Source organism: Varroa jacobsoni, unplaced genomic scaffold (assembly GCF_002532875.2).
Source record: "Varroa jacobsoni isolate VJ856 unplaced genomic scaffold, vjacob_1.0 scaffold_502, whole genome shotgun sequence".
NCBI lineage: Eukaryota > Metazoa > Arthropoda > Arachnida > Mesostigmata > Varroidae > Varroa > Varroa jacobsoni.
In genome coordinates, this window is record NW_019213404.1 from 280,469 (window position 1) to 308,208 (window position 27,740).

The following is a 27,740-nucleotide window of genomic DNA, read 5'->3' on the forward strand; positions in this document are numbered from 1 at the left end:
AGAATTTTGACCTCGAAGAAGAAGACAGGCCAAATGCAGTAGAAAATAGGTAAATAAAGCTTACATGCATGTCTTTGAAACATAGAAGTTAATTTAATGTAAGAATTTCGTCGCTTTACTATTAGGTTATTCCACACATTTGTATAGCTTGTTATAACGATTATCTACTAACATCTTTAAAATATTCGCCTAACTTTGTATACATCTACTACTTAGAAGACTTTCTAGCAGGATAATATCATTTATTCGAAAGAATAACAAATATTAAGAATACATCTGGCGGAATACACAAAGCGGAATTTCCGCTTTGTTATTCCCAGTAGGCTGAGACCTGCCGAAAAATTACTTTGTCTTTTTTTAGGTGTCCTAGATGCGGTGCTTCGGGAGCCTTACCCTACCTCCTGTTCTTCAGAGGCGGCGCTCTATCTGACGGCCGGAAGCAACAGCCAGTTTTTCCCTATAACAAACAGGATTAGGATTTGAAAAAAAAAACCTAAATTAGGAGTACTATCTTGGTTCGCAAGAACGTTGTGAGTCTGCACCCTACAAAGGAACGCACTGCGTACGAAGTGAGTAAACTCGATCATTAAAACAGGATCAATTCATGTGTTCAATCACGGCTCCTTTTTTTCTTTATATAACTTAGTATTTGTTATATCCTAATTTTATATAACATGAAGATCTTCTCAATCCCAAAGAAGTTATCATCGGCTTAATTAAATATAAAAAAAAGGAACACATAGCCAGACGATTAAGTGGCTGTTGCCTCTGGCGGAACAGATATAAGGTCATGTTTAGTAGGAACAGTCCAAAAGTAACTTTCTGGATTGACAGCTAACTCAGACGACCGGATGACGCTCTGTCAAATCCGCTCGAAAATCTGTCGATAGAAAGATTACAGAGTATCCGAGTGCCCATGCGCAGTTTGCGTTATCAGCGAAGCGAAAGAATAGCGGTCAGCAACACTTGATCTACAGTGAAACAGATGTAAAATCCGAAACGCTTTTTACCTATCATCATAACAAAAACGCTCGATTCTCCAAAAGGGTCAGCTGTTTACTTGACTGCAAGAGGACAAATAGGAGTTGATTGTTACCTACATGTAATAATAATAGTTAAATTTAGCGCAACTACACGATGACCTCTCGGGAGTACATTTTTGTTAGATAATGTGTTAAAAATTGTGACGAATACATTACAAGTCAATAACAAATAGCGATCGTAAAAAAAAGTGACGAGTTATTATTGGTGTTAAAAGCTGCTTGTATGGTTGGCCATTCGGCCATGGGTCTGTTGGACAAGGCCCAGGTAAATCCAATAAGACTCGCCCTAATTAGACCTCTAGTAGGGGTAAGTTTTCGATAGTACACCTGAAAGAAATGATTCTAAAAAGTTGCTCGCATGAAAAATTACGAGAAGCGCTGCAAAAATATGCCTGACAATTGAGGTACATAGACGAATACATGGAAAAATTGACCGCGTGTAAATATCTAAGCCTTGCACGCATTTCAAGAATGCTGATTTTACTCTATCCACTGCTACCAGCGGAGGATATCACGTTAATCTAACAGTCTTGAAGTAGTTCCAGGTAGAATATCACTTATCTGTATCGCTATGTTAGTTTTCTGTACTAAATTACCTGATATCCTTCAGTAGCTAGCGAATTTTCCTGGTGAGCTCGTTGTGATTCACGCACGTACTGCTTAAATGTCGAATTACCCCGACAGTGAGGCACGTAGTACGGTGGCCAAACCAGGATTGGCATGACCTTGACGACGCTGACTCCTTGCCGCTTAGTAGTTCATACATGAGCTACTCGAGCACGTGGAGTCAAGCAAGCTTCAGATCAACAGCAAGACGTCCAATGAAGTTAAGTAACTTCGTTTTCTGTGCAGTCTATCATCTCCGGGTGCGCGGCTGTACGTCTGTCCTACTAAAACGAAGCAGGTTACTTTAAATAGGCTCTCATAGACAAGTGACACAACGACTTAATGACATAATAGTGCTTCAGTAGAGCTTGAAGTAATCTTCAAAGTAACCTTTGTGGTGCTAAGGCTTAGTTTACAGCCTTAACGTGTATTGTCACCTAAGTTCCTAGCATTTAAGTAGATTTTTAGAACTCCACTTGCCGGCCAAAGCGTAAGGAATTCTATTTCAATAGCAGATAGTAAAACTTCTCTAGTCATTATCGCTAGGGGAAACCTATGCGGTACTCTGTCGTGAGCTGACAAACGATACGAAGTGCTAACTATTGTCTAGCGCCGGTAAACTACAGTATTCAGTAAACTTGTGCCACAAAGTTGATTACTGCGTAAGTTGGTCAGTAAAGTACGGCAATCGACCTATGAGAAGGACTTGATTACAGGCAAAGTATAGGTTTAGTGAATAGTTAGGTATTCAGATTATTCTTATAACCAGAGTATCGCTATTGTTGCCCAGAGTTACCTCGAGGGAAGATACGGTATTATTCTGAGCATATTTGCGGATGTTTAAGGTTTAGGTCCGGCACCGCCGTTGGACGTTCTCACAGACGACTGTCTTTCAGCGCGAAGCGTGTCGACGCCCGCAATGAAACCTAGGCCTTCACGTATCCCTAAAATAGCATGCAAGTATGTTACCGAGTCATTTATTACGGAGACGGTTATAAGGTCACCTGAAAAAAGTGACTTAAATCTGTCCCTTATAGAAGTTCTCTCGTTGCATACGCTTATCTCCATACAGTTAGGATACTATGGCCTTTTGTTAGTGGGGTTGTTATCGACAATCATGTATTTGCTAACTCACATAGTTTAATGTACGTAAATACCTGTTCTGGTACGGTGAGCTAAACCAAACATAGATCCAATTATCCATAGAACTGCGGTCTGGTGTGGTAGCTCGTTCTGGAAGCCCCGAAAATTGTGCTTAGGCATACTTTTAGTTAATTTTCACATATTATACTATATATAGCTTCAAACGGTATACATTAACGAAAGGTATATTGTGAACGAGCTTATAGAACAAACCTCGAGGATATTGTGAGCTCGCTGCCAAATGTTTATTTTATAGTTGTATCTAATGATTTTCTTTTATCTCTAGATAAAAATGTGTTACTGAAGCTCTATAAGTTAAAAATAAATATAGGAAACTGGACTTCGTAATATATAGATTAATTTCGTATGAATGAACCTTATTAACTAATGGTATAGAACTTATCAACTTCCTACAGTTGACACGCGTCAGATGGTGGTTGTTTGGGGGGGGGGGGGGGTAGTAAGGTCACTCTACCCCAATGGGCGAAAAGTTCAGTGAAGGGTTTCGAGTTGCAGCTCTGAAACCCAATGACAATTTCTATAATGAATCTAAGTTGCATAAAATAGAGTATTTGCAAAAGCCAAAAAAATATACTCACTTTATGGGAACATAGTATTAATTCGCAGCTACTATCGTTGAACATATTTCAACGAGTAGCCTTATTTATTTACAAACATATAGATATTTATATATAATATTCAAAACACAAAAAGAAATGATTATCCTGCAGCTTGCCTAAAATATACCGTTTTTTGTGTTTAAATTTGGTAGCAACATTAGTCTTTTTTTTCTATTTTCTGAAGACCAGCATTGCCCAAATAGGTACGAATCGTTCCCCTTCCCTAAGGTTCCATGAAGGCAGTACGGTAAATAACGCAATTATGATATGGATAGTTGTTTTAATGGATGACTATTATTATGTACAGAACAAGAAGGCCCTACGCCCCTGCAACACTTACTCATTATAAATAAGTTAATTTATGCATAGGCTAAGAGAGTTTTTTAGCGAATCTTTGGACATGGTATGTTATTTTATCTCTAATAGTAAATCTGCAATAATTTGACTTCAAACGATTGTACACAGTGTACAACAAGTATTCAACGTATTTGTATAAATGATTTTTACGTTTCGTACTAACCTATGCCAGAAAAGCAAACTATATGTACATGCCCAGTTCGAGTTTCGCCAGTCCTGTACAACAGAATTGCTACAAATATTTAATAGCTTTCAATAGTTTCAAAATTAAATATTTTCAGGTATACCTTTGCAGCACTGTTATGCCGTCTTCCGTTTTTGATTTTTTTTTACGACCTTAAGACGACAATCAGCACAAGGATCTGCTGTACTTCTACCCTTAGCAAAATAGAAAACAGCTTTAAATTTCATCTCATTCAATTTTATGTTTGACGTAAAATCATAAATTTATCTATCTATTTATCTGTTGCTTTTCCCTTTCGTTCAGTTCAAGTCTTGTCAGATTATTTAACTTAGAGTTTATTTAGTTATATATATATATATTAATAACAATTAAAATGTTTTACTTGATGAATCATAACAATCAGAATCACTATTTTACAACTGTCCCCAACAATTACACTTCGAAAAGTCCTGCGGATGTCTGAATGTTCGAAATATTAGAAAATAATTCAGTAATAATATAAGGCTTCTGTGGCCGCCACTGCTCCGTATGGACTCATGTTAAGGTCCTAGCTAAAAAAGGCTTATGAGTGTTTCCACTGCGCCTACTTTCAAACACGTGAATTAGTCTTACCTACGTTTTCTCTGTCGGCATGTATATGTCTCTTGCCCGTGTCAGTCTCGACCTCCAATTGAATTGCGATTCATTACACTCAAGAACGCTAAAAGGATTTAAGGAGGATTAGTATCCAGGCTGTTAGCCACGTGAGAGCAGGTCCCGTTCGCAACCCTAAATGTTCGCATCTGGGTCTGAATACGCACCTCCATTCGGCTGCGCAGTTGCAGAAACCTTTACTGTGTCAGGACACTAACAGAGGCGTAGCGGTGCTGGCAAACGTAGAAATCAGCCCTAGTCACCCCCCAGCCAGGATTCGAGGTGAAATAGCACAAACAGTTAAGGAAATTGGTTAGAACAAATAGTTAGAAAAATTTTACAACTATGTACAGCTAGAGAATGTAGCATCTAGTAAAATTGATGCTTATGATAGGGTATAAAGACCAAGATTTGAACCTCTTACTGCAAGTTTGAGCGTCCTTTTAGCGGTGGTACTAAGTTAATCTAGCATATGATTCAATACAAGTATGATTTTCTCAAGTTCTTTTCCTTTACGCCCCGTCGTGGTTGTCCTATTTTTATAAAACAACAATAGTACGACTTAGCGTATTGGGCTATGCAGAGTTTTTGTAGAAGGACAAAAGTTTTCATCTTGAGGACTTTTTCTTCTATCTCGAATGGCTAGTAACGGCACGATTTCTCAACGCCTTTCGGAATAGGCGGCGTCCTCTTGGTCGGGCAAAAGTAGCTGCGAGGAGGGGGTTCGTGCTAAATCGGGTTTTGCTTCAAATATGAACAATTAGTACGCATTACTCGTGAACAGTTCCTCGGAGGCTCTGCATGAAAAGCGTTTTTGAAGTATCAGTATTGTCTGTGTCTGCAACAAAAAAATTTAAAGCCATTGCTGATGTTATCTGCCAAACGGTAGCTTAAGGCGGTCATTTACCACCAGTTTGTAGCTAAATCTGCGATAGTTTAAGACGTGGTTTCCGGACTGATATATTAACATTATAAAATGATGGCCTATTTGGAAGCGGTTCTCAAATCGAACGAATGCTTGATATGCGAGAAAAAAATCATGGACTTCTCAACCCTTATCGATATCTTATGTGAGCTGGCAGCATCGCTAGAAAGCGACTAGCCATTGTCTGACCAGCCATTGTCTGACGGCGTACGATCCGCTTCCCCTTCAAGACCGCCTTGAGTATTTAGCCGATAAGACACCGCTTAAGGAAGTTCTGACCTAATGTCTCCGTGGGCGTTTTTGTAATCGCTATTTTGAAACTTCTTTAACTGTAAACTTTGCAAATACGCTTTATAGGACGAACCAACACAAAAGCTTTCAAGAATATACGTAGTTTTCCATTTGACAGGTGTATTTGTCGTAGCGTGGTTGTTCGTGCTGGGCCTTGAAGGGGTAGTATTTTACCGGGGTATTCAGATTCCTTTTATATAAGTTCGCTGTCTTAAAAGAGCTCGCATACACATTCCAACGGGTGTGAAACAACTGTTTTATCCACAGCCTTAACCGCGCCTCATGTGATCGGAGATTATGATCGCTGGATATGATAAGAAGAAGCCAGTCTAACTGGGCTTTTTTCTGCATTTCACCGGCAAAATTCAAACTTGTGAACATGAAATCGTAAAAAGACTTTATTATAAAGTTGTCTATTTATGACGTAATGGTTCCAGGTGGGCGGACAACTTCACTTCGCGTGACATTTAACTTTGTAGAAGTTTTTTTGTATAAACATATTTGGTATTATAGTATGTTGCCTGTTTAGGTTAGAGTTATTGGCCGACGAAGTGTTAGGACGTGATCACAGCACGCGCTTAGAACCCAGCACTTCACAATTCCACATTTGTAAATGACTCAGATGTAAGTGTTTCTAGAGAGTGTTCCGCACTCCAAAGCTTCAGATATATCCGTGTCGAACCGAATGCCAAAGACGGTCAATATACTATAGCAGCAAACAGTTACCCAATACCATTTTGTCCTGGTGAGGTTTTAACGAGAAATCTACTTGCTGTATCTCAACTGCAGGCGGTAGTGCACAGGGACAAGCTTTTGAAATGAGCAGGACCTCCTCACAGCAAAATCTGTAAAAGGTATTGTGGATGCTCCAAGACCTCAGCGTGCCCATGCAGTGATTCACGCGTTCGATGAAAATGGAATACATTTCTCAGATGTTGTCTTCATATTGTTGCTTTTATACCCCTGGCGTGAATGATGCGGTGTAAGCGTTTTAAGTACAACTATTCCCTACAGATATATATATATAAATGTGTGTGTGTCTGTATGTGTGGGTCGCGTATTGTGGAACAGCGCTTGGCGCCATCTGACGATTAGCGGCGCAGCCGCCTCCCCGTTTTCAAGCGACCTCTCGAAGCAACAGAATCAGTAAGCGAGAGGGGTGCATGCATATAGAAGAGGGACGACAGCGTTCTCTTTTCGTTCCGTTCATGCTGCAGGCTCCTCTTTCAGCTTATTTCTCTCATTTAACAATTTTGTTCTCGACCACTTTCTCTCAGCTTCTTCGACTCTTGGAAAAGTCCCTTGGCTTGATCTACCCCGACCGAGTAGCTCGAGCAAACAGTCGACGAGGCGCCGCTGGATAGCAGCGTTTCTATTCCACATTTGTTCAACCGATCCTACAGTCTCCTCTAAGTGTAAAAAGAATACGGTGCCTGGTCGTGTTCCATTGGAACTATCCACTCGCCCCTTGTAGTTATTTCTGCTACTGCGGGATGCTTATCTGAACGGAACGATATGGTTGGATACGATAGCCGTTGCCATCAGTCCGGATGCCTATTTCAATTCCGGCCGATATTAATTGCTGTTGTTACTGTTACGTCGACAATTACAAGCGCACGAGGTCAGGAAGATCGGCAGCAGTGTTATAACACGCAAGCCCTGCCCCAACGGTGTTTGCCGCCGTTTCTTAATGTGGCGTACAATCGTGAAGTTACTGCTACAAATACGTGCGGTGTAAGTGGCCGCCAGCGTTTCTGCATCCAGAGCCCGCATCAAACGGCCTATCTAGAGTGTGAGATCTGTGACAATCAGTATGAGCGATATTCGCACTCGAGCAGATATATCACAGACTTTGCTGGAATCGAAAATTCGACTTGGTGGCAGAGCGAGACACTGCAGGAGAACGTCGATGATAGGCCGGTTAATCTGACCATCGATTTTCGTAAGTAGAAAATTTTCGCACGGGATGCTACTGGAAGCACAGAATTGGCATTATTTTTTATGTTCAGACGTGCTAGGAAGGGGTAGAGGAAATATTTGCACATCTACAGCCTAAAACTGACCGGATCAGTCTAAGAAATGGTTTCAGCTTGATATTACGAACTTTTATAAATCTCAGCCTTGAAAGAACAACCCTTCTTTTTGATGCCATCTGCTTGAACACTTCTCGTTCGCTTCATGCAAAACCAATCAATAGAACAGGGCCAAAATTTCACATGAGGCAGTAATACTTTTTACAGTAATATCTAGAATGTAGCCGATTTGTAGATGTAACTGGAAGCTGATTAGGGAATGGTTATGAAGTTATGTTTTGTTGTTTTCAACGAAATTGAGGTTTATTAAGTTCAAGACAAAGATTAATCACACTGAAGATCTGCCATCGGTAAACGTCGTCGAGTTTCGAGACTCTGATTTAATACGACTGAACTTGTGTTTACTACAGTACCGAGATGTTTTACCAGTATGACGTTTCTTTAAACTAGTCTATCATCTCGTATAACCGTCGCAGTTTGACAAGAGAAGCTAGGAGATTTTCTATTTGCTATAGTTGATTTATCGAATAGTAAGTTGTAGTTGGAATGGTTTAACTTTTCAACACCAAGGAGATATAGTAAATAGACTAACCGTTATTTAGCAAAAGGCACTTGAAAATAGTACCCTTTTGGTGAATTTTTTTGAGTCTCGTAAATGTATTACATTTACGAGATACGAGGTCATGGCTAACGAACTTGATGAATGATAAGCACGCTTAAGCAGAATAGTAAGTAAAATATGTAGCAACTTTTTATATTTACCATGTTCGCACCCCTCAGCCGTCCGCTTCCCTCGGACGAGTTAAGAGCACTACAAGAAATTTACAATGTAAAATAAATTTTGAAGTCCGTACCCAATATATATATATATGTTCGTTTATAGATAAATCTATTTTTCATTTTTGCAAATAAACAAGGCTTCCAAGAAGCATGCGAAGCAACATCTACAGTGTTGTCGTTAAAACTCAGCTGTCTTTACAAGGTTAACTTGTACTCTGTGCGAGTTATTGAGACCCTTCTACGCGACATGTGTCCCAAGTGCTCTGGGCTTGCTTGTGTTACATAAACAGAAAACACCCTTAACTAGAGCTAGGTGGGCGACAATTTTTACACGGTCCTTGCAGACAGTGCACCGGCTTCAGGTCTACAGGTGTACATTTGACGTTGGGGTAATGAATGGTCGTTTGGCGATCAATACACGCCGAGGCTTCTAAAGCCCAATTGCCCTCAATCGCACATGAACATAGAATCTCCTATATGCGATACTGACAACACTTCGTGTATGGCAAACATTGTACATTTAGTGCTACAGGCCTGGTACAACATGGTCCAGAAAACTGAAAATAATTCCAACGTCTTTCAATTGGCCGACACTCGTTTCATTCACGGCAGCAATACATTTCATAGCTGGACTGATTGTATACTCGAGCTTGCTCTCCTCGAAGCATCGAAAACGGCGTATAGAATTATCGGACGTACAAGCGCAGCCTTCTAAATGCTACGATATCATTGCGTTAGCCTGCAGCCCGCTGTTTCGAACGATGTCGCCTTTTTCGTGGAAGCCTCGGGTTTCCAGACAACGTCGTAGCCCTGCTCGTCCTGTTTCGGGATGCTTTGAGACACGTATTGACTAATAGCCGATGGAGCAGTCGAGCTTGCCAACCGTCAGCCACGAACAAAGCTAAACGCATTTCGTTCAAGAAGCGTATTGGAACAAAGGCGGGAGAGGCTTGTACAGTGTCGAAAAGGTCTTCTACCATCAACTGCTAAAAGGATATACCTAAATATAGCCGGGCAAGAGACCGGTCTGATGGGGGGCACTTCGGGGACAATTTGTTCCGATAGTAGTAGCTTGATGAACGTTAGCGCTCTGCAATAATGAACGAAGGCGCTGCGTTGTTAATCAGATATCGAATCCCTAGACCCTATGGAGTAATCCGCCATCGTCGGTTTCGTGAGATGTGAAAAAAATGACGAACGAGGAAAATATGGGCATAGCAAAGAAAAAAACGGGGCTACCTGCTACTCGGCTTGCCGTAAACGTTCAATGATACCTATTGTTAAATTATACAAAGAAAATGATGTTGAAATTGAACATTAGTTATCAATTACCTATAGAAATTGAGCAAAAAACTACTGAAGTTAACGCTGTTCATCGCTGGATTAATCGAGTTGAGAGGTTCATTCGATTTGCGTGCCCCGAATCTTCTCATTCTTTTGGTGCAGCTAGCGAAACGTAATATAGCTAATATACGGCGTCTTTTTGAGCCAAATCCGTGTTTTTCTTTTTGATCGAAATAGCACAATTCGTGTCAATTGGGTCTCTTATTGAATCGTAATTGATTAAAATAAAGAAATAAATGCGGTTCATTAAAGTGGAAGGTCACTTAGACAGCAGCAGAAACGGATTGGAGCAGTTTTCTAATTAGATCAACCTCCAAAGCGAGGCTATAATACTTGCCAACTTTTTTCACCGTACATGACAAAGACAGTTGAGGTTTTTCCAACTCGTGCAATAGAGAAAGAAGTCCTGTCTGTGTATTTCATGAATACTCAGCAGTATTAGCAGCACACGGTATATTCTAACTTTATGCTTTTGCTCGCCGTGTCCCGAATAAGCAGCAAGGCACCTACACAGTCATTGCACTATCTCATTAGAAACCTCGACAATATTTCGTGACAATATGGCCGATGGCCAAAGCTCTCTTCTCTCGACGGTCGCTATGATTTCCTAGCCAGCAAACCCGCTCCTGCTGAAGCGAGCAAACGGCATGTTGGGCATCCCAAACGAATGAATCTCGTGTCTCGACGCTCATTATCACCAACAGCCGCCATGCAGAGTCACAGCCATGCTCTCGTACCGCCTGTTGCGTCGTTGGCGGGGGTGATACGGGAATTGCAGCGATAAAACAATCACATGGTAATACCTGAAAGGGGAAATTACGGACGGCCATGAGAATAAAGGGATCACGGTGTATATTTGGGTGTGTGCGTGCGTGTGTGCGTGCGTGCGTGCGTGCGCGCGAGTTGTACACCCAGACGATGAATAGCTTCACTACTATACGCGATTACGGCACTATTTTCGAATGGGAGACGACTAACGGGTGCGGTGTAAGCATCGCCTTGTTTAGGAAGTTCCACGAACTACGCGTGTGGAAGCGCGGAAACTTGATTTGATGACATGGTGATGCTAAACTGGTTCGAAGAAGATGGCTTCACCTTGGGATACTAGTATGCGAATGTCACCGACTTTGATTATAAGCTTCCTTTTCTTCGCTGTATGAGTTCTTGATTCGATCGTATAGTTTGTCGACCGTAGAATAATTGGAAACGAATTTAGTTATACTGAATATGAAATCATTCAACCTTAGCGCACATGTATAGTATGTAGTGAGCAACCGAATTATCGTAGTGTGTTCGTTGAATAGTTAGCGCAAAAATTGATCCTGGGGGATGGGGTTAAAATCCTAAACTTGCGCACCGTCAAAAACTTAGCCCATATATATATATATATATAATAAAGCATTTTTCTTACCGAATCCCTTTTTTATTCGCGTTACAGGAAATCCTTTAAACTAATAGTCAATGATAAGAGAGATCGATATCTAATTCTCCCTTGAGAAATTTTAGCCCAATTCGGTGCAGAGCTTATAAATACATAGAACTGTTTACGATAGCAGAGAATCGGTGTACCAGTAACACACAATGTGAACAATAACCTAATGAATATCTATAATCAAACTTCAATCATCGACCCAGATTTCTTTCTATACGATACCATCCAAGGGCGTGTCAATGAGTCAGGCGTCATAAACGTCAAGACAGGAAGTATTGTTTACGCGGTGCTCATGGCGGATTCGTGTTGGACGTATTCTGACACATCCGGTACTTATGGATTAGTCCATTTAGTGCTCAGTGTAAATCGAATTCGATGAATTATTTAGCAATGAACAAACGGCCGCCATAATGCCTTTTCAAATGTCAAAGTCTCGGCCGACATAACTGAAATGTGGACGATTACCGCTATACACATAAACACACGTTGACATAAAAGAAACTTGATTGTAAACACCTTGAAACCATTCCAATAATGTCAGTTATACTTCCGGTTAAGCGCTTCCATAGACTTTGGCTTGTCGGCCTTAATTACTGAACTTCCGATTATACAAAGTATGGCCCCATCCTGCACTTTATATGAAGATTTTCGGAATACTAATGTTTGTAATAATTCACATTGGTAGTCTTAATCTTAAAACTAAAAAGGACACTAGCTTTTCGGGATCGGTTCCATCATCATCTTCATGAACTGGTCCCCTTCCAACTTTCTGCACGGGACACTTTTCATTGGGTTTGCCCAAACCCAAAATAGTACGAAGCTCACCTACGATACGCTTCGGGCTCTATACGGGGGTTTATTAATACTACTCATACGTAAATTGAAGTCGTGATGCGATACATATTTACTCCTAGTGTACAGGCGAGATATAGGCCAATCGAACCCCATATGCGCACGTCGTTTTAAGCAAACACTTGTCCAAACGTAGTAAAAAAATTTACCTGTCTCGGTTCTCCTCATAAACAGCTTCCGTACATTTTCTATAATCAGCTTCGACTTTTAAATGGATCTGCTGTTGCTAAACCGGACAAAATACGCAGAGCTACCAGAAATGATATAGAATAATTTGATAATAATGAACTAGATAACGGGAGTAGAATGTAGTAGTAATGCGGATTTCCTGACAGGGCAGCGTTTGTCACAACAGGGTATACAAATACTTGTGCGATCCTGTTCTGTAGCTTTTTGACGGCAAAAGTCTAAACCCAATAATTGTTATGGAATAGATGAGTGGGTCCGTTGCGCTGTTTTTATGCACAATAATTTTTAGGACAAAAATGGACATCTGCACAGACTTTAATATGACTATGCAAACATAAGGTATCAACTTCATGCTATTTTAATACGATAAGATAATATATTGAGTGTACCATATCCGGGGAGGTATCCTAAATTGAACATGTTGTGTTTATAGAGTCTCGTAGCGAACGTGTACAATTTTCACAATTGCTTTGATTTTTTTTACGTTGCTGCATACATTTCCATATATAATATATATATGGAAATGTATGCAGCAACGTAAAAAAAATCAATAATATATATATATATATCAATAATATATATATATATATATATATGCTTCCCTTTGATGCAGTAATCATACGCTGCGATAGTCTAGTCTCTTTTGTTTTGTAAATTCACACCCTATTATATTTGTGCTCATATGGTACACTTGTGGCTGGGCATTACTAGTATATACGACTAATACGGCATACGATGATCGAAGTACACGAAAAGCATATCATTCAACTTGAAGTGTTCGGTTTTCAGAACGTCCATACCTTGTGTATCACCTTATCCTGCAGTTCCACGCTTCTAGCCCGTACGCATTTGTTATCTACAAGAAGTACGATCGCGAGAGCGAATGGGAACCATTCCAATACTTTTCACACGACTGTATGAAGGATTTCAAAATGGAGGATATATCGAGGCGAATTTACAGAAGCACTTTGGACAACAAGGCAGTCTGCACTTCGGAAGGCCTTTTCGATCCCCTTCAAGGAGGTACGTCGCGAGCCTTACGTGAAAGGAAAGGTTGTCAAATAGTAGGCATCTAGAAGATAAAAACAGCAAGAAAGTTTTTTTTTTTTTTCAAACAATGCTTACGTTACTTGTGCTGAGAAAACTTAATTCTCAATTGGTTATTATCAGAACACTAAAAATAGAGGATATGTTCTTAATTGTAAGTGTTTAACAAAATTAAAATACAGCTATAGAGTCCATCTAGATTTAGGGTGAGCAAAAACGTTGTCTCATACTCGGATGTTATTCGCTGAATAACGGTTGAGGAATATGCCTACGGCACTGTGAAGGTTTTTAGTAGTGTTTTACGCGTACCACCAACTAATAATACACAACACCTATCTAGCTTCAAAGGAAACTATTTGAGAGATCCAAGCATAACTGTTCGGCAAGCGGAAACCGAAAACTGCAATCAGGGACATAATCCCAATAATCAATCGCGGGCTAAGTTAACAGGCGCGGAAAGGCATTAGCATGATACTATCCCTGACGAGACACGAGAACTTGCGCAATTATTTGCATGGCGGCTCTGCCAATTTAGGCGCACTGTAGCAGCAACACCGAAGGTGACGACAAGGACACCTTGATGAGTTGCTCTGCATTGGAACTGGTGCGGAACCGGACCGCTAAGCAGAAGCTCACGCAAGTGATGGGCAACGGTTTCCGCAGCTTCGTTCGGCACATTTGCTAGATGAATGAACATTGAAGACAACGAATTGCCAGAAATGTAGTCGTTGAGATGGATGCGGTAAAGAGAACAAAAATGAAACAGCTGATCAGCCAAACAAGCGATGGCCTCGCAGGACCTGAAATTACGGCCTCTCATGGGCCAGGGTGCCCAGTATACCACTGCGCTGCCGGGTATGTTGGAAGAGAGGTTTAACGAGACTATCGCTGCCGGCGAGGTGGGGATCCCTGAAGAAGGACAGGCCAAGACGCAATTAGCAAATTTACTAGCCGTCCCTACAAGTTCTAATTTGAAATAGTATTTGAATTAGTTCCGAAGGGTTAGGCATACGGGGTGCCGAGTTTAGTGGGTGCAACTCGCACAGTACCATACAAGTATTTTAACGGTGAAGCTTGGTCTGCAAAAAGCATAAGACTTTAACCTAAAAAAGGAAAACGTCTAATTGTCACTGCGTACCCATGTATCACCTTGGCTTAGCCTATCTATGTGTTGTCATATCAACTTGCCGCCCATGGTCTATACGTATAACTTCTGTGTTGACATTGAACAGTTTATTAGTACAGCAACTAATCAAGTTAACGTTAGATGAATTTATCACGAATGTTGCTGCATTGATTGGTCCATCCAGGGCCCTAACTTGTCTCGCCATTTGCTTCATATCAACAGGCGTAACTGAGTCGAACAACAGCGGCAGCATAATACTGCACCACGTCGCTTTATAGAGAAAAAAAAAAAAAGTAATTTTTCGTTGAATAGATACTGACTGTCATTTGTCACAGCTTGCTTATAACTTTTCTAATCTTAAACGTTCTAACGTTAAAATGCGCAAATAGTCATCGTCTCAAAGTTTTTTTTTTTTTTTTTTTTTTTTTAAATTCGTGAGCCACAATATCGACCGAGTTGCTCAAGCATCATGGCACAGCCTCTTAATTAACCACAGCTGACAACTTTCGCCCCAAACTATTTGATACGCGTAAATATAGATAAATTATCGTTAATTAAGTCTTAGATATATATAAAATATCGTTGCTATTAATAGAATAGCTGAGCTGGCTGTAGGTGGTGGTGAAGAAAAATCACTGAAAAGAAGAATTTACTATTAGATGCTTCTTCCCAACAGGTACCGTGGCTTTTCGACCTTTGGACTTGCGTAGCGACACATACGAAATCGCTAACGATAGTATAGTGCTTGCCCGGGAACGGTGGCTAACGGCAGAGCAAATACGCATCTCATTATTACGAATTAACACGTTCGGTGATGATCTCTTCAAGGCGACAGCAGTACTTCAGTCGTACTTTTATGCAATATCTGATCTCTCAATAGGTGCCAGGTTTGTTACTATCGCAAGTTTAACGTCGACGAAAGAATTAAGTAGTCGAACATGTGTTCTTGTCACCTGTGTATGAGGGCTCGCCGAAGAGATGGCTAAATATGCCCACGAACAAATGCCCAAACCAGACCCAAGTAGCCTATTGCTTCTCTGGAATGTCTTAAGGACAGCGTGAAGGGGTTATTCAGACCCTGTACAATAAATCGAATTATACTGCAAACAAAATAATTTGCTGCTTATTCTAAATTCCTAATTATTCAATTTTTCCTACTACAACGGTTATCGTTAATGTATGTATGTATGTATGTATGTATGTATTAACTGATGAAATTGCAGATGTCAATGTCACGGTCATGCTAAAGAGTGTCGTGATGATCGCACAGTACCGGGGAAAAAACTGTGCGTGTGTGAGCATAACACGATGGGCGAGCAGTGCAATATGTGCAAACCCCTTTATAATAATCGGCCCTGGGCAGTGGCTACGACCCAAAATGCTAATGAATGCCAGAGTGAGTAAAAGTCCGATTGATAGTTAGAATTTGTAAATAAATTAACTTATAGTTTTTTTTCATTATGATGTAACTGAAATTCAACTTAAGTTTGATTAGGTCTCATTAAGAGTATATTTATGTGCATGATCCCTTACCTAGGGCTCAGGTAATGATGTGGTGATGATGATACACGTGAATGATATGATATGATATGGATGGATAGTTTTTCCAAGCGCATCAAAGCTAGCTAAGTATAAAGGAAACTAGCAATTACAACTTTATATTCAATAATTTTGATTAGCTATTGCCATTATCGTACGCACACTGCGATAATGACCATTGCTTCGGAGTGTCTATCTAAGGTTCCACATAAAATATACCTAAAAAATACTCTGTTTTCCTTCAAACACTTGAAACTTGCATCTAAACAATCCAATTTTCACTAGAATCAGCCTGCGTGCGAGAGTCACCGGAGAGCGTCCTATAATTATAAGACGGTGTTCTTGTGCCACTTCAGGCCAAGCAAAGGACTTTTGTACGCAGCCAGGGTAGAAGCCATGGTATTATACAGTTCGTGCATGCCAACGCAAGTGAACGTTGCTTGCTGAACGGTAGAAAAATACCGAGCAGACTAAAATCGTTATGCTGTATCTAGAGACAGAAACGATTCATCGACAGAAGCGGGGAGAAAGAGGCTTGAAGGTCGTGAGTAAATCGTAGCAAAAGTTTACTAGAAGAAGAGGAAGAAAATAAAAGAGAATGCACTATATCATTGTTGTCGTCCGGTGTAGGCTATCTTGATCTTCATGTCATTTAGCTGCGATGAAGTTAAACCCATGCTGCATACTGTTTGCGCTCCCTTCGGCTCATCGACTTCGAAGCAATTCACTACTACTACTTCAGATAGTATCGGTTTCTGCTTCAGAGTGGCTGCTCCTCCTCCTGATTTGGGCTCGGCGTGGGCGGTATACGAAGCGCTGACGCACCAGCCGATCTTCATATCACCGCTAAATCGCTACTTTGCCAGCAGTCGCGTTTCTGTTGTTCGGCCCGCCAGCCCAGTTGTACCATAGTCAACAGCTGGGTACAGCTGAGCGTATGCTGGTCAGAGGTCGTATTGTATCTATGCAAGGCATTTTCTTAGAGTGTACGTTAGAACCTTTGCTACTGCTAGTGAATTGGATGGTGGGAACTTACGTTAGCCGGTGAACGGTTAGTGGAACTCTTATTGCATAGAGGCAAGTATGAAGTGGCCTCTAGTCTTTGTTGTGATTATCCTAGTGGCTGGGCTTTGTGCTGGTGATTACGAACACTCCTACGAGTATCGAAGGACACGCACCGGCTATCCAAGCGATCATCGAAGTGAGCTCACCTCTGACCTATACAGTATACGCACAAAAACGAAATCCTCATCCGAAGGTGTCCTAAACCGTCCGGAGCTCTGTACGTCTAATGTATGAATGATGATTTGCAAACGGGTTATTATGGGTCGTAAAGAGAGTCGTTCAGAGTTGTGTCGGCCCTATGATAATGTGTTTAACCTTTAACGCTTCGTCATGTATACTAAGTAAATTCAAAACATCGTGTAATAAATTTTATTTGTTTTCAAAAATCTTGTTTATTGATTTCAGGGTGTCTCTGCAATGGACGCTCCAACAAATGCGAATTTGATAGTGAACTTTACAAGCAAACTGGCAACGGTGGTCGTTGTGTCGACTGTCGGGATAACACTGCCGGTGTTAACTGTGAAAAATGCAAAGATAATCATCACCTGAATGATCAAGGGATTTGCGTGCCATGCAACTGCGACGAAAAAGGTAAGCAAAACTGAGCCGTTGCAACAGTGAGACTGGAAGCAGTTTCACTCACTTGGCTAACAGCGATACCAGACATAATACTTCGACTTTTGGAAAAACGTCGGTTATCCTTTAAGGACAACAATTTTTCCACTGGAGAATCGAGAAAACACCATCAAGTTAAAAACAAAAACGTAGATACTGTGTGACCATCGTGTCCATGAAATTATAGAACTTGAATCATTTGTTGTTGGAAACATTGTTGGATACTCATACCTCGGCATGGGAGCACATCAACCTGTAAAATGCACTCTTTTGTAAATGAGGCGTTGTATCATGATAAACGTTAAGAAAGCAACGCTTGCACTCGTCACCTATCGAAAAAATGTGTTTTCTTGCTTGACACCTATCGGGGCAATGTGGCACCTTTATGCACTCAACCCAGTTTCATTTTCATTGACGGTGGTAATTGACGATGATGATGATGGTGGTGGGTCTAACGATACTTGCCCGCTTTTGCTTGCCTTGCGCCCAAAACACAATATGTCCTAACCCTTAAATCATAGGCTCAAGACACCTACAGTGTGACAGACATGGACAGTGCCCCTGCAAATCTGGTGTTGGAGGATTAAAATGTGATCGCTGCCTTGAGAACCATTACGCGTTCTCCGAGGACGGCTGCCTGTAAGTATACCATTTCTCTTTTACATCCTTTAGGCAGGCTAATTTCAAGTGATGGTTTTTATGGAGAACAAAAGGTACACTTTTCAAGTCTATGCAATAGCCGAAAAAAATGGTAGTTGTGTTGACAAGATCTATTTGCATAGCTCTCCCCTCTATATATAAACGTCGCAACGATATACAACGTTGAATCTGTTCCCTCTATGTGTGATAGAACATTTAGCATAGTGGACCTATTCCGTTTGCGAGTTCCTCCGGCTGTTTTTCTATAGCTTTTTGACGAACATTTTTTTCAATTCCCTGTTGAGCAACTGTCCTCAGTGAAAATATCTGTAGCAATTGAACGTAGAAGGAAGGTAGTACATTGAGTTAGAAACGTGTAGTGGATGCCTGTGCCAATAGCTGCTTCTTTGTAAACTTTGTGGTACAGACCCTGCGAGTGTCATCCAGCTGGAAGTAAGGACAGCCCACCTTCGTGCGACGTTCATACAGGAAAATGCTCATGTAAATTAAATGTCGAAGGACAGCGCTGTGATATGTGTAAACCTGGCTTCTTCAACCTGGAAGAGGAGAATGACAGAGGCTGTGTTGCTTGTTTCTGCCACGGTCACTCTGCTATTTGTACATCAGACACCTCCTACTTTAAAACGACAATTCAATCTGAATTCAAACGAGGTAACAGATAGGAAATATTCTTACGATGCACAAAAAATTTAGTTAGAATTTGGTCGTGCTATTCATAGACAAACACACGGTAAACCGTAAATTTTCAAATCAGTCTGTGCGTGTAAAAATGTCAACCCTGAATTGGCAGTCGCTGTCGATTGTTGCAGTGCTGTCCTGTAGACAGCGTCCTGCAAAGCCAAACGGTTAAAATATTAAGCAGACATAAATGGGTCAGCGGGTAGATCTCATGCTTTAAAAAGCTTTAGGGGAAATTACTAGCTGCTGGATAATAACTACTGATAAAATATAGGAATACGACACGCCAAATAAGAATATATTTTTCTGAGATTTGCTTAATGGTTTCTGTTCGTATCTTCTTGGCATGTAACACAAACATGTCCATGTTGGAAGCTGATGGCCGGCTGAGCTGAAGCAGCTGTTTTAGCCAGCTTATTTGTCGTCAGACAAAAAACAAACCCGATACAAATATTCCTCAAATTAGTGAATAGAGCCTTAATTCTAATGGCTTGCGAAATGTACAGGTCCGGAGAAATGGACAGCAGAGGACGAGTATTCCGATCCAGTAACAGTCCGTTATGAGCACACCGACAAAGTTATCAGCGTCGACGCCAAAGATCAACGAACTGTGTATTTCGTGGCGCCCGAAATGTTCTTGGGCGACCGACGCTTCTCATATAATCGTTATCTGAGGTTTACTTTACGTATCAGCGACGATCTCGCGCGATATTCGAGTGCTGACGTGGTGATTGATGGGGCTGACAATCGTCAAATTCGTGCCCCTATTATTGCTAACCACCAGTCGGTCCCAAACATGATTAGTCGAGATTACACGTTCCAGCTGCATGAATCATTCGGTTGGCAACCCCCGATGTCAGCGGTAGAATTCATGAAACTTCTCAAGGATGTGCGTAGTATCAAGATTCGCGGTACCTATTTCCGAAACGGTATTGGATTTTTGGAGAAGGTGTCACTTGATTCCGCTACCGATACAACCTCGGAGCTTCACGATCCGGAGGTAAGAAACAAATCTACATTATAAAATATTTCTATTAAGAATCTCTCTCGCCAAGCCACCTAAACGATATACTGTGGCGGTATATGAATACAACCTAGTCCCGTTGAGCGCATCGTGACAAGTGGACAAAATGCCTCACGTCGTCGCCATTTCTCCTAGACGGTGCCCCAAATGACAGATGCATAGTTAGTCAATGATATTTAACTGATCCTCTGTGCAATTGAAATTCATCAGCCGGCGACATGGGTTGAGACGTGCTCTTGCGGCGATAGCTACAGCGGGCAGTTTTGCGAACAATGTCAGCCGGGTTATCGCAGGGATTCGAACAACAACGCCATAGGCGTGTACGCTAAATGCATCGCCTGTGAATGTCATGGCCATTCCGACTATTGCGACAGTGAGACTGGTTTGTAGCAAAGCAGATACACACAGACTTGTTCACTTGATCCGGTATTGCAAGCCGATAATTTTAAACCTGTTATAGTTCACATTGTACGGTGAAGAGACGCTGCAGAATCAACGAATGTCAGATCGCCGAAGATACTATTACACACTTTTTGCCATTTTAAGAGGTACATTTAAGCCGTCGAACATTACGAAGCTTGTCAAGCTTATTGTTTGTTTAGATAGACACGTTTTGCCATAAACACAGCTCGAGTCCCTTAGCTTGCTACAGATCAATTTACTTTGAGTAATTCTAAAAAAAAAAAAAAGAATACGAAATAATAATAATGTAAATACCGATGAAGAAGCACAGAAGATAGTGTACATTTACTGCCATGGAACACTACAAAGCTCTGGAAAATATATGGGAAAATAGCTTGAAAAGAAAAATTCCCGTAAATAGGATTTACACACTAACTTATTTAAAAAAACTAAAAAAAATATAAATTGTACTGATATTGTGCATAACATGCATTCTAGGTCGTTGTATCTGTCAGCATAATACGACTGGTACGTATTGCGAGCGCTGCGAGAAGCGGTTCTACGGCAATGCTCTGCTTGGCAAAGAAGATGACTGTACACCATGTCCTTGTCCTGAGCAGGGTGAATGCGCCCTCCTTGACGATGGCTCAGTGACTTGCCTGGCCTGCCCGGATGGCTACAAGGGCAAAAAGTGTGAACAATGTGCGGAAGGCTATTTCGGAGATCCGCAAGGCCTCTATGGAAAGAAAACAGATTGTACGCTTTGTGCCTGCAACGACAACGTCGATCGGAATTCAATCAACTACTGCGATGCGCGTACCGGCGAGTGCCTCAAGTGTATCTACAACACATATGGTCCAAATTGCGAAACCTGCAAACCTGGTTACTATGGTAACGCTACTTCGGAGAAAAAAGGCGATTGCAAGCGTAAGTAGTGGTCCTCTTGAAGACATCAGCGGTAAGCTACAAACAGTAGTCATTGAATGAATCTTTGAAATGCATTTTCTTTCTGCTGAAGCAATGTCGTCCACTTGGTTTTGATTCTTGGCCGACCGCACGCTTGAGGATCTGATAGCCTCCGGCTCTTTGCACTTTAGCACTACGGAAGTGGTAAAATGCGCGCGCGCTTGGCTCTATGGCCATACAGCCTCCATGCGACACGTAGTCGTTCTTAGTAAGCAGCGTAATAATAATTAGTGCGTGTCGTTTTTTGATCTCAGCACCGTTACTACGTCTGTGCAGAGCAAGTTTTATGCACTCGTTTCTTTTTAGTTCCATAGCAGGCATACATGAAAATGAAGCACAGTCAAGAGGAGGTCAACCCTTGACAAATAATATGTGAGTGTGTTTGGTTACGTTTATTAAAGTGTCGTTAGTACTACCCTCAAATAAGATCTATGCTGTCAGTGATCTCAAACCCTTATCTACTTCAAAGAACTTCTATAATCTCATGCCTTGAACCCCAATCTCGCTTCGAGGCTAGTAATAGTGAAAGCAAACATCAAGTGACTTGCATTTTGCAAGATCTTTCTATTCAATCATAACATGTGGAAGCTTGCATGCACTATAGGTGCCTATGTGAGCATGTACAATTAGAACAATGCTACCCTATGGTAGAGAAATAGCTGTTATTTTTCTAATTGCTGACAACGTTAGGTTCCTTCCCAGGACTCTCCTCCCATCCTTTCCCCTTACAGGTACCCCACTGTCCGTAAGTAGCTTCACCACGTGACAGACAGACATACGTTACATAGCAGCTGTTGCATGTTGATTGGACTATAGTACGATAGCCTGGCAGAAAATGTCTAAATGCATGGACACACATTGAACTAACCTAGTCACTCGCGCACGGTCCTGCATCTGAAAGATATGCAATAACAGCAAAATGAAGAGTGGCACCTTTGCCAATCGGTGTATCCCATCTTCTATAGTTTACGAAACACATTGCTAAATGAGTGTGTGTAATTGTCTGAAACAACGGTGGTAATATTTAAAAATGTATATTATTTTTAGTACACCAACCACCAGCTTATTTCTAGCTTTCTAACTCAAAATAGAAGGCACTTTTCAAGCAGAACTGCAGAGTTGGTTTAATTTGAAGATGAAATACTCAAATCTGCAATTTGTCCTTAACGCGTTCATGGGACCTTTGAATGCAGGTTGTGACTGCCATATTGATGGCACTGACGACTCGACAGCGAAAGGCGGCCTTCTTGAGTGTCACATGGAACATGGTAATTGCGACTGCAGGCATTACGTTGTCGGTCGGCAGTGTGACCGCTGTCGCGAAGGCTATTGGAATCTGCAGTCACGCAGTGGGTGTGAACCGTGCGGTTGTGACACCATCGGATCAAAGAGCACCAACTGCGATGTCCTCACTGGAAAGTGCCCTTGTAGGCCAGGTGTTACGGGCGACAAATGCGAGGTCTGCCAAGTTAACCATTATGGATTCTCCGCCGAAGGATGCAAACGTGAGTGGATGCTCGACCTTGTGGAATTATTCCGAAAATCACTATGTACGCTCTATTGACTTTACCCGCTCTGTATACAGTTAACAAGTGAACACGCGCAGCTTATTATCCCAAATAGGACAAGCTGTATCCGTGTTGTGCAATCCTAACAGTTCTATTTTCATTGTTTAATGTTGCCTAGAAAGTCTCCGGCAGTGGTTCAACAAAAGGTCTAAGCAGGTCTGTGGTGGCTAATAGCTGATTACAACGAATGCAGTACAAACTATACCTAATGTAAGGACAAGAACCATCCTGATTATCCATAAGTTTTACGTAAGGTCACGCAACATTCGACGGTATAATACAGTAAATAATCTATAGGCAGTCTATTCTAATCGAACTGGTGCTTGTTTCTTAGCTTGCGACTGTGACCCGGAAGGTTCATCATCTCCACAATGCGATGCCGAGGGGCAATGTATCTGTCGAAAAAATTTTGTGGGACGAACCTGTAACATGTGTAAGGATAACACTTATAAAGAGCAGGGAATGTGCAAGGATTGTGACTATTGTTACACCCTTGTGCAGGACGCTGTAGATAAGCATCGCGTGAAACTCGAAAAAATTCACAGACTTCTCGAGGACGTCGAGCGGGAACCCAATCCCGAAAAAAGTCCCGATTTTGACCAGAAACTTGAGGAGCTACGCCACAATGCTGGTACGTTATATCCGCTCTGCTTTTTCAGGTACAATAAGAAGATCTTCAATGGTTACCTCAAATAGGGTCAGTTTCTAGTTGTAGAAAGCAAGTTATAGAAAGCAAGCTGTTGGTAACTGAGGTTATCTTAGTCATCAAAACGGTTGTGCAGTCACAGCCAACGCGTTTCTCCTACTTTAAAGTACTTAGTTTTCATATTACCTGTGGGTGGTTCGTGAGGGTTTGAACTAAATTGATTAAATAAATTTCGCATTTGATGCCAATTAATTCACCTGTAGAGGAGCTCTGGAAGGATGCAAGGACCGCAGCTCACTCAGACAGCGATCTCGTCACAAAACTCCGAGACCTCCTTGCACGCATCCAAAGAATCAGACAACGGCTCAACGAGCAAGATACGAAAGTCGATGACGCAATGGCACAGTACCACGTATTGGTTGCATACGCGAAGGACCAAAATGTGTCAGCATTAAAGAACGAGCAGATGCTAAACAAGGTCAATAATTACTTAGACAACGATGCCCGTGAGGCCCTCGAAGAGGCGACGAAGAGAAGCCAAAGGGCGTCCGATCAGTCGACTAAAGTACAGCAGATTTCAGTAGAAATACGAGGCTTAGTCGAAAAGTAAGTAGATTTTGAAACTACGGGTGTCGGCATTTGTTCTTCGATGAAAGATTAAGTGTGATAGATAATTTCCACAAAACCCACAAGAACTGTAGTCACCAAAAATTAAATGAGTCGTTGGTTTTTCAGAGTGAAGGAAGACGTGGATTCGGCAATGCATAATGCGATTCAGGCGAAAAACCAATCGCAAATAGCACTTACGCTTGCAAAGCAGACTTTAGATAATCATCAACGAGCTACGGATGCTATTCAAGGTCTAAAGAAAGATCAGACCGATTTGAGGAACATGATGGTCCGTGCTGTGCAGATGGCCAAGAAGACTCAAGAAGAGGCCGCGAAAGCACACGATATTGCCCTTAATGAACTCACCGAAGCTAACAATACGATTTTGCCCGAGGAAGGAGATATTGAGGGAATAAGCAGTCGTGCACGCCATTTACACCTTCAAGTAAGTTAATCCACTCTAAATGCGCCCTACACATAATGCGTAACATCCAGCTTTTGTAACCTAATATTAATCGCTGCTCCCATGCACCCCGATCTCTTCTCTTTCGCTCGTTTTTATAGAACTTCTACATCTCCCATCTTATGCTTCTTCCCCCGAGCATTCGACTCGTTAGTCTATAAATTTCCTTCCGCGCCCTATATTTTTTCATACATGGCTGTGATGGGGCGCTATAGCTGCAAAATCAAGTTAGCCAGGTCCCCCTCCACGCAAACTCTCATGCTATTTTTCGCCCTCAGATGTCGCTCACCCTCATCACGATCGATCTTTTTTTTTGTCATTTACTACATCAGAGCTCAAGGTACCGAATTCAAACAGTCTGGAACAGTTCGTTTAAAAAAGTAGTTTGACTTCAAATATTCAGTGTGTCAGTCATCAATGACAAGCGTCCCATCTATGATCATGTTTCTTAGAAGATTTGCAGCTAAAGCAAGATTACGTATGCACGTAAATTAAGTTTTACACTTCCGTCCGGTGTAGTTTTTATTTAAAGTTGCGCGAAATCAGTATTATGCCCATGGTTTACAGGCCAGCCAGTTGGCAAAGAGTGCAGATGAGATGTACCTAGCCAACAAAGATTTCTTTGATAACGCATACAAAGCTGTAAGTGAGGCTCGACTCATCGTTGAAGAAGCCCAACGTCAGCAGCAAATAACTGATCATCTGCTTGATCGAGTCTCGGACGCGGACAGTCGTGCAAAGTCTGCGGTGAAGAGCGGCAACGAAATCCTCAATAGCGCCCGAAACACGCTTGACACGCTCAAAAACTTTAATAGCATCGTCGCTAAGCATCGTGACGAGGCTCAGGAGCATATAAAGCGAATTCCACGTATCGAGGAGAACATTGGAACTGTGGCTCAGAAAAGTAACGCGGTCAAGGAGTTGATCAACGATGCCGAGTTCAAGGCACGACAATCTAAGGAAACCGCTGAAAATGCACTTCGCATTGCTAAGCAGGCCAAGACTGTACGTACACGACATTTACTCGCTTTCTTACTTTTGCTCTATGTTACTTCCACGTGTACGTATGTATTTAGTATAAATATTCATAAACGGCGCACTGAGTGTCAAGTTCAGTCGTATTGTCATACATTAAGAACTACAATATACTAGCAAACAACACACATCTGTAGAATATACTGTTCTTATGCTGTACCCGATGTGTTTCAGGATATCAGCGACGTGGCAAATGACGTACGCGCAGCTCAGACCCGCGCCAACGAACTTGACCACGAGAGCGATCGCATCGATTCGGAGATGAGGAATATGGCGGCACAGCTGGATGACCTCGAGCGGCAAACCGCCGAAGAGAATCACAAAGTGGAAGAAGTCACGATGGGTGTCAGTAACGCCAAAGGCATTGCCACAGAGACTATCCACCAGGCCACGACGGCCCTGGAGGAAGTAAAAAGTATTCTCAGCCAACTCAACTCAATAGATTCGTACGATGAGAATCGCTTACGCGAACTGGAGCGGAAGTTGACGAAGCTGGAAGAAGACTACGCCCGGGGGCAAATCGCCGAACGTACAAAAAAGCTACTACAAGAAAAAGAAAGACAAAATAAGCTAATGAAGGGCTACGTAGACGACATGGAGGCACTGAAGGCTGACGTCGCCAACATCAGGGATATTAGGGAGACCCTGCCTGACGGCTGTTTCAACCCACTCATGATTGAGGTCCCCTAGTGGAAAATCACTTGGAAAGAAAAAGTATAACCGGGTGAAAAAAACTGATCAAAATTTGAAATTCGAAACAATGAGTAAGTCGACGTGTTACATATTAGAATAATACAAGAGCTATGCATACGTCCGGCAGTTTTTTAAAAAAACTGAATGCCTATTATTTTAGATCCGCTATGCCCATACAGGTTCCTTAAGCACAATCCGGGCCTGCTCGTTTTGCAGTAATGTACTTCGCAGTGTTAAACGGACACCTAGTTTCCCTTCCACCAATCATTTCTTCGAAAGAAGTCATTTTTAAATCATGATGGGCTGGCTATCTTGTGCGTTTCTTCTTCGAGACCTTCCGAATCTATTGACCTGCAATATGTAAAACATGTATATAAATATATTTTGAACAAATATAAATACTCAAATGATCGTAACGCATTCAAAACATGTTAGCCACTATTTTTTCCTATTCGAACCGTATATAAATTTACATACGACGACCAAAACCTATCACCTACGTTCGCAATAAACTTTATAGAATGCCTAAACACACGACACATTGGTCTTTTGAACACTGCCTTGCTCAACGAATGAATGTCTTCTGGTTTCTTTTTCCCGTTGCTAAAAGGACTAAATAAAGGTCACCGCTTTATCTAAACATGGCTGTATTAGGCAATAGAAAATACGTTAAGTAACGACGAGATCCTAGTACGTGTATCCGGACGAGATATAATTTGCATAGATGGCGCCAGTGCGGTTAAGTCTGTCTGGTTAACAGCGTTTCATAGTTCGCAGTGCATAGTTAGACTTCACTGATCTGTATTGACTTATACATTGGCGGCTGTCTGAGAAGTCAATCAATTTGTACCGGTTAATGTGTATCACAAAACGACAAAAATGTCGCTCCTGCCTCCAGACACTATGTCGCCCACCTCTTGGGGCGACTAATAGAAGCTAGTAGACGCTTCTATCTTCCTGTCGCACTGAAGTCGTTTGCGCCTCTCGTTATTGTTGTGGGGGTGTCCAAAATGCATTGGTGATAATTCACCTAGCTGCTTCTCAAAACGACAAACCGTGCTCCCGCGTCAAATGGCTCACCGTATCCAGTGGCCCAACCGCCCCACTGAAGACACTCTTCGGCAGAGAGCTATGGTAGCATTTCTCACATATTTCCCACACTAGCTTCAGTA

The 27,740-nt window shown here is 41.7% G+C and overlaps 1 protein-coding gene and 1 long non-coding RNA gene across 5 annotated transcripts; one reads left to right on the top strand and one right to left on the bottom strand.

Moving 5' to 3' along the window:
• LOC111260986 (uncharacterized) lies at positions 1-2,882 on the bottom strand. Of its 2 annotated transcripts, none has more exons than XR_002680693.2 (4): positions 2,807-2,882; positions 2,446-2,593; positions 1,640-1,930; positions 1-457 (listed from the first exon to the last, which is right to left on the bottom strand). It is a non-coding gene; the product is annotated as an uncharacterized LOC111260986 (long non-coding RNA). The 2 variants fall into 2 exon arrangements; XR_002680692.2 differs by having other exon boundaries at positions 1,640-1,933.
• Positions 2,883-7,140: 4,258 nt separating this feature from the next.
• Positions 7,141-27,208, top strand: LOC111260987 (laminin subunit gamma-1). 3 transcript variants are annotated; one of them, XM_022834123.2, is made up of 16 exons: positions 7,141-7,744; positions 13,222-13,455; positions 15,282-15,492; positions 15,829-16,001; positions 17,615-17,800; positions 18,346-18,463; positions 18,891-19,135; positions 19,669-20,162; positions 20,397-20,568; positions 21,087-21,515; positions 22,748-23,059; positions 23,457-23,753; positions 24,032-24,374; positions 24,504-24,822; positions 25,408-25,845; positions 26,050-27,208. In XM_022834123.2, the coding sequence occupies exons 1-16, from the start codon at positions 7,318-7,320 to the stop codon at positions 26,563-26,565; spliced, it is 4,914 nt and encodes a 1,637-aa protein (XP_022689858.1). In that variant the 5' UTR covers positions 7,141-7,317; the 3' UTR covers positions 26,566-27,208. The 3 variants fall into 3 exon arrangements, with proteins under 3 accessions (XP_022689858.1, XP_022689859.1, XP_022689860.1); XM_022834124.2 differs by lacking the exons at positions 7,141-7,744; positions 13,222-13,455; positions 15,282-15,492; positions 15,829-16,001 and adding an exon at positions 17,017-17,426; XM_022834125.2 differs by lacking the exons at positions 7,141-7,744; positions 13,222-13,455; positions 15,282-15,492; positions 15,829-16,001 and adding an exon at positions 17,018-17,345.
• The last annotated feature ends 532 nt before the right edge of the window (positions 27,209-27,740 follow it).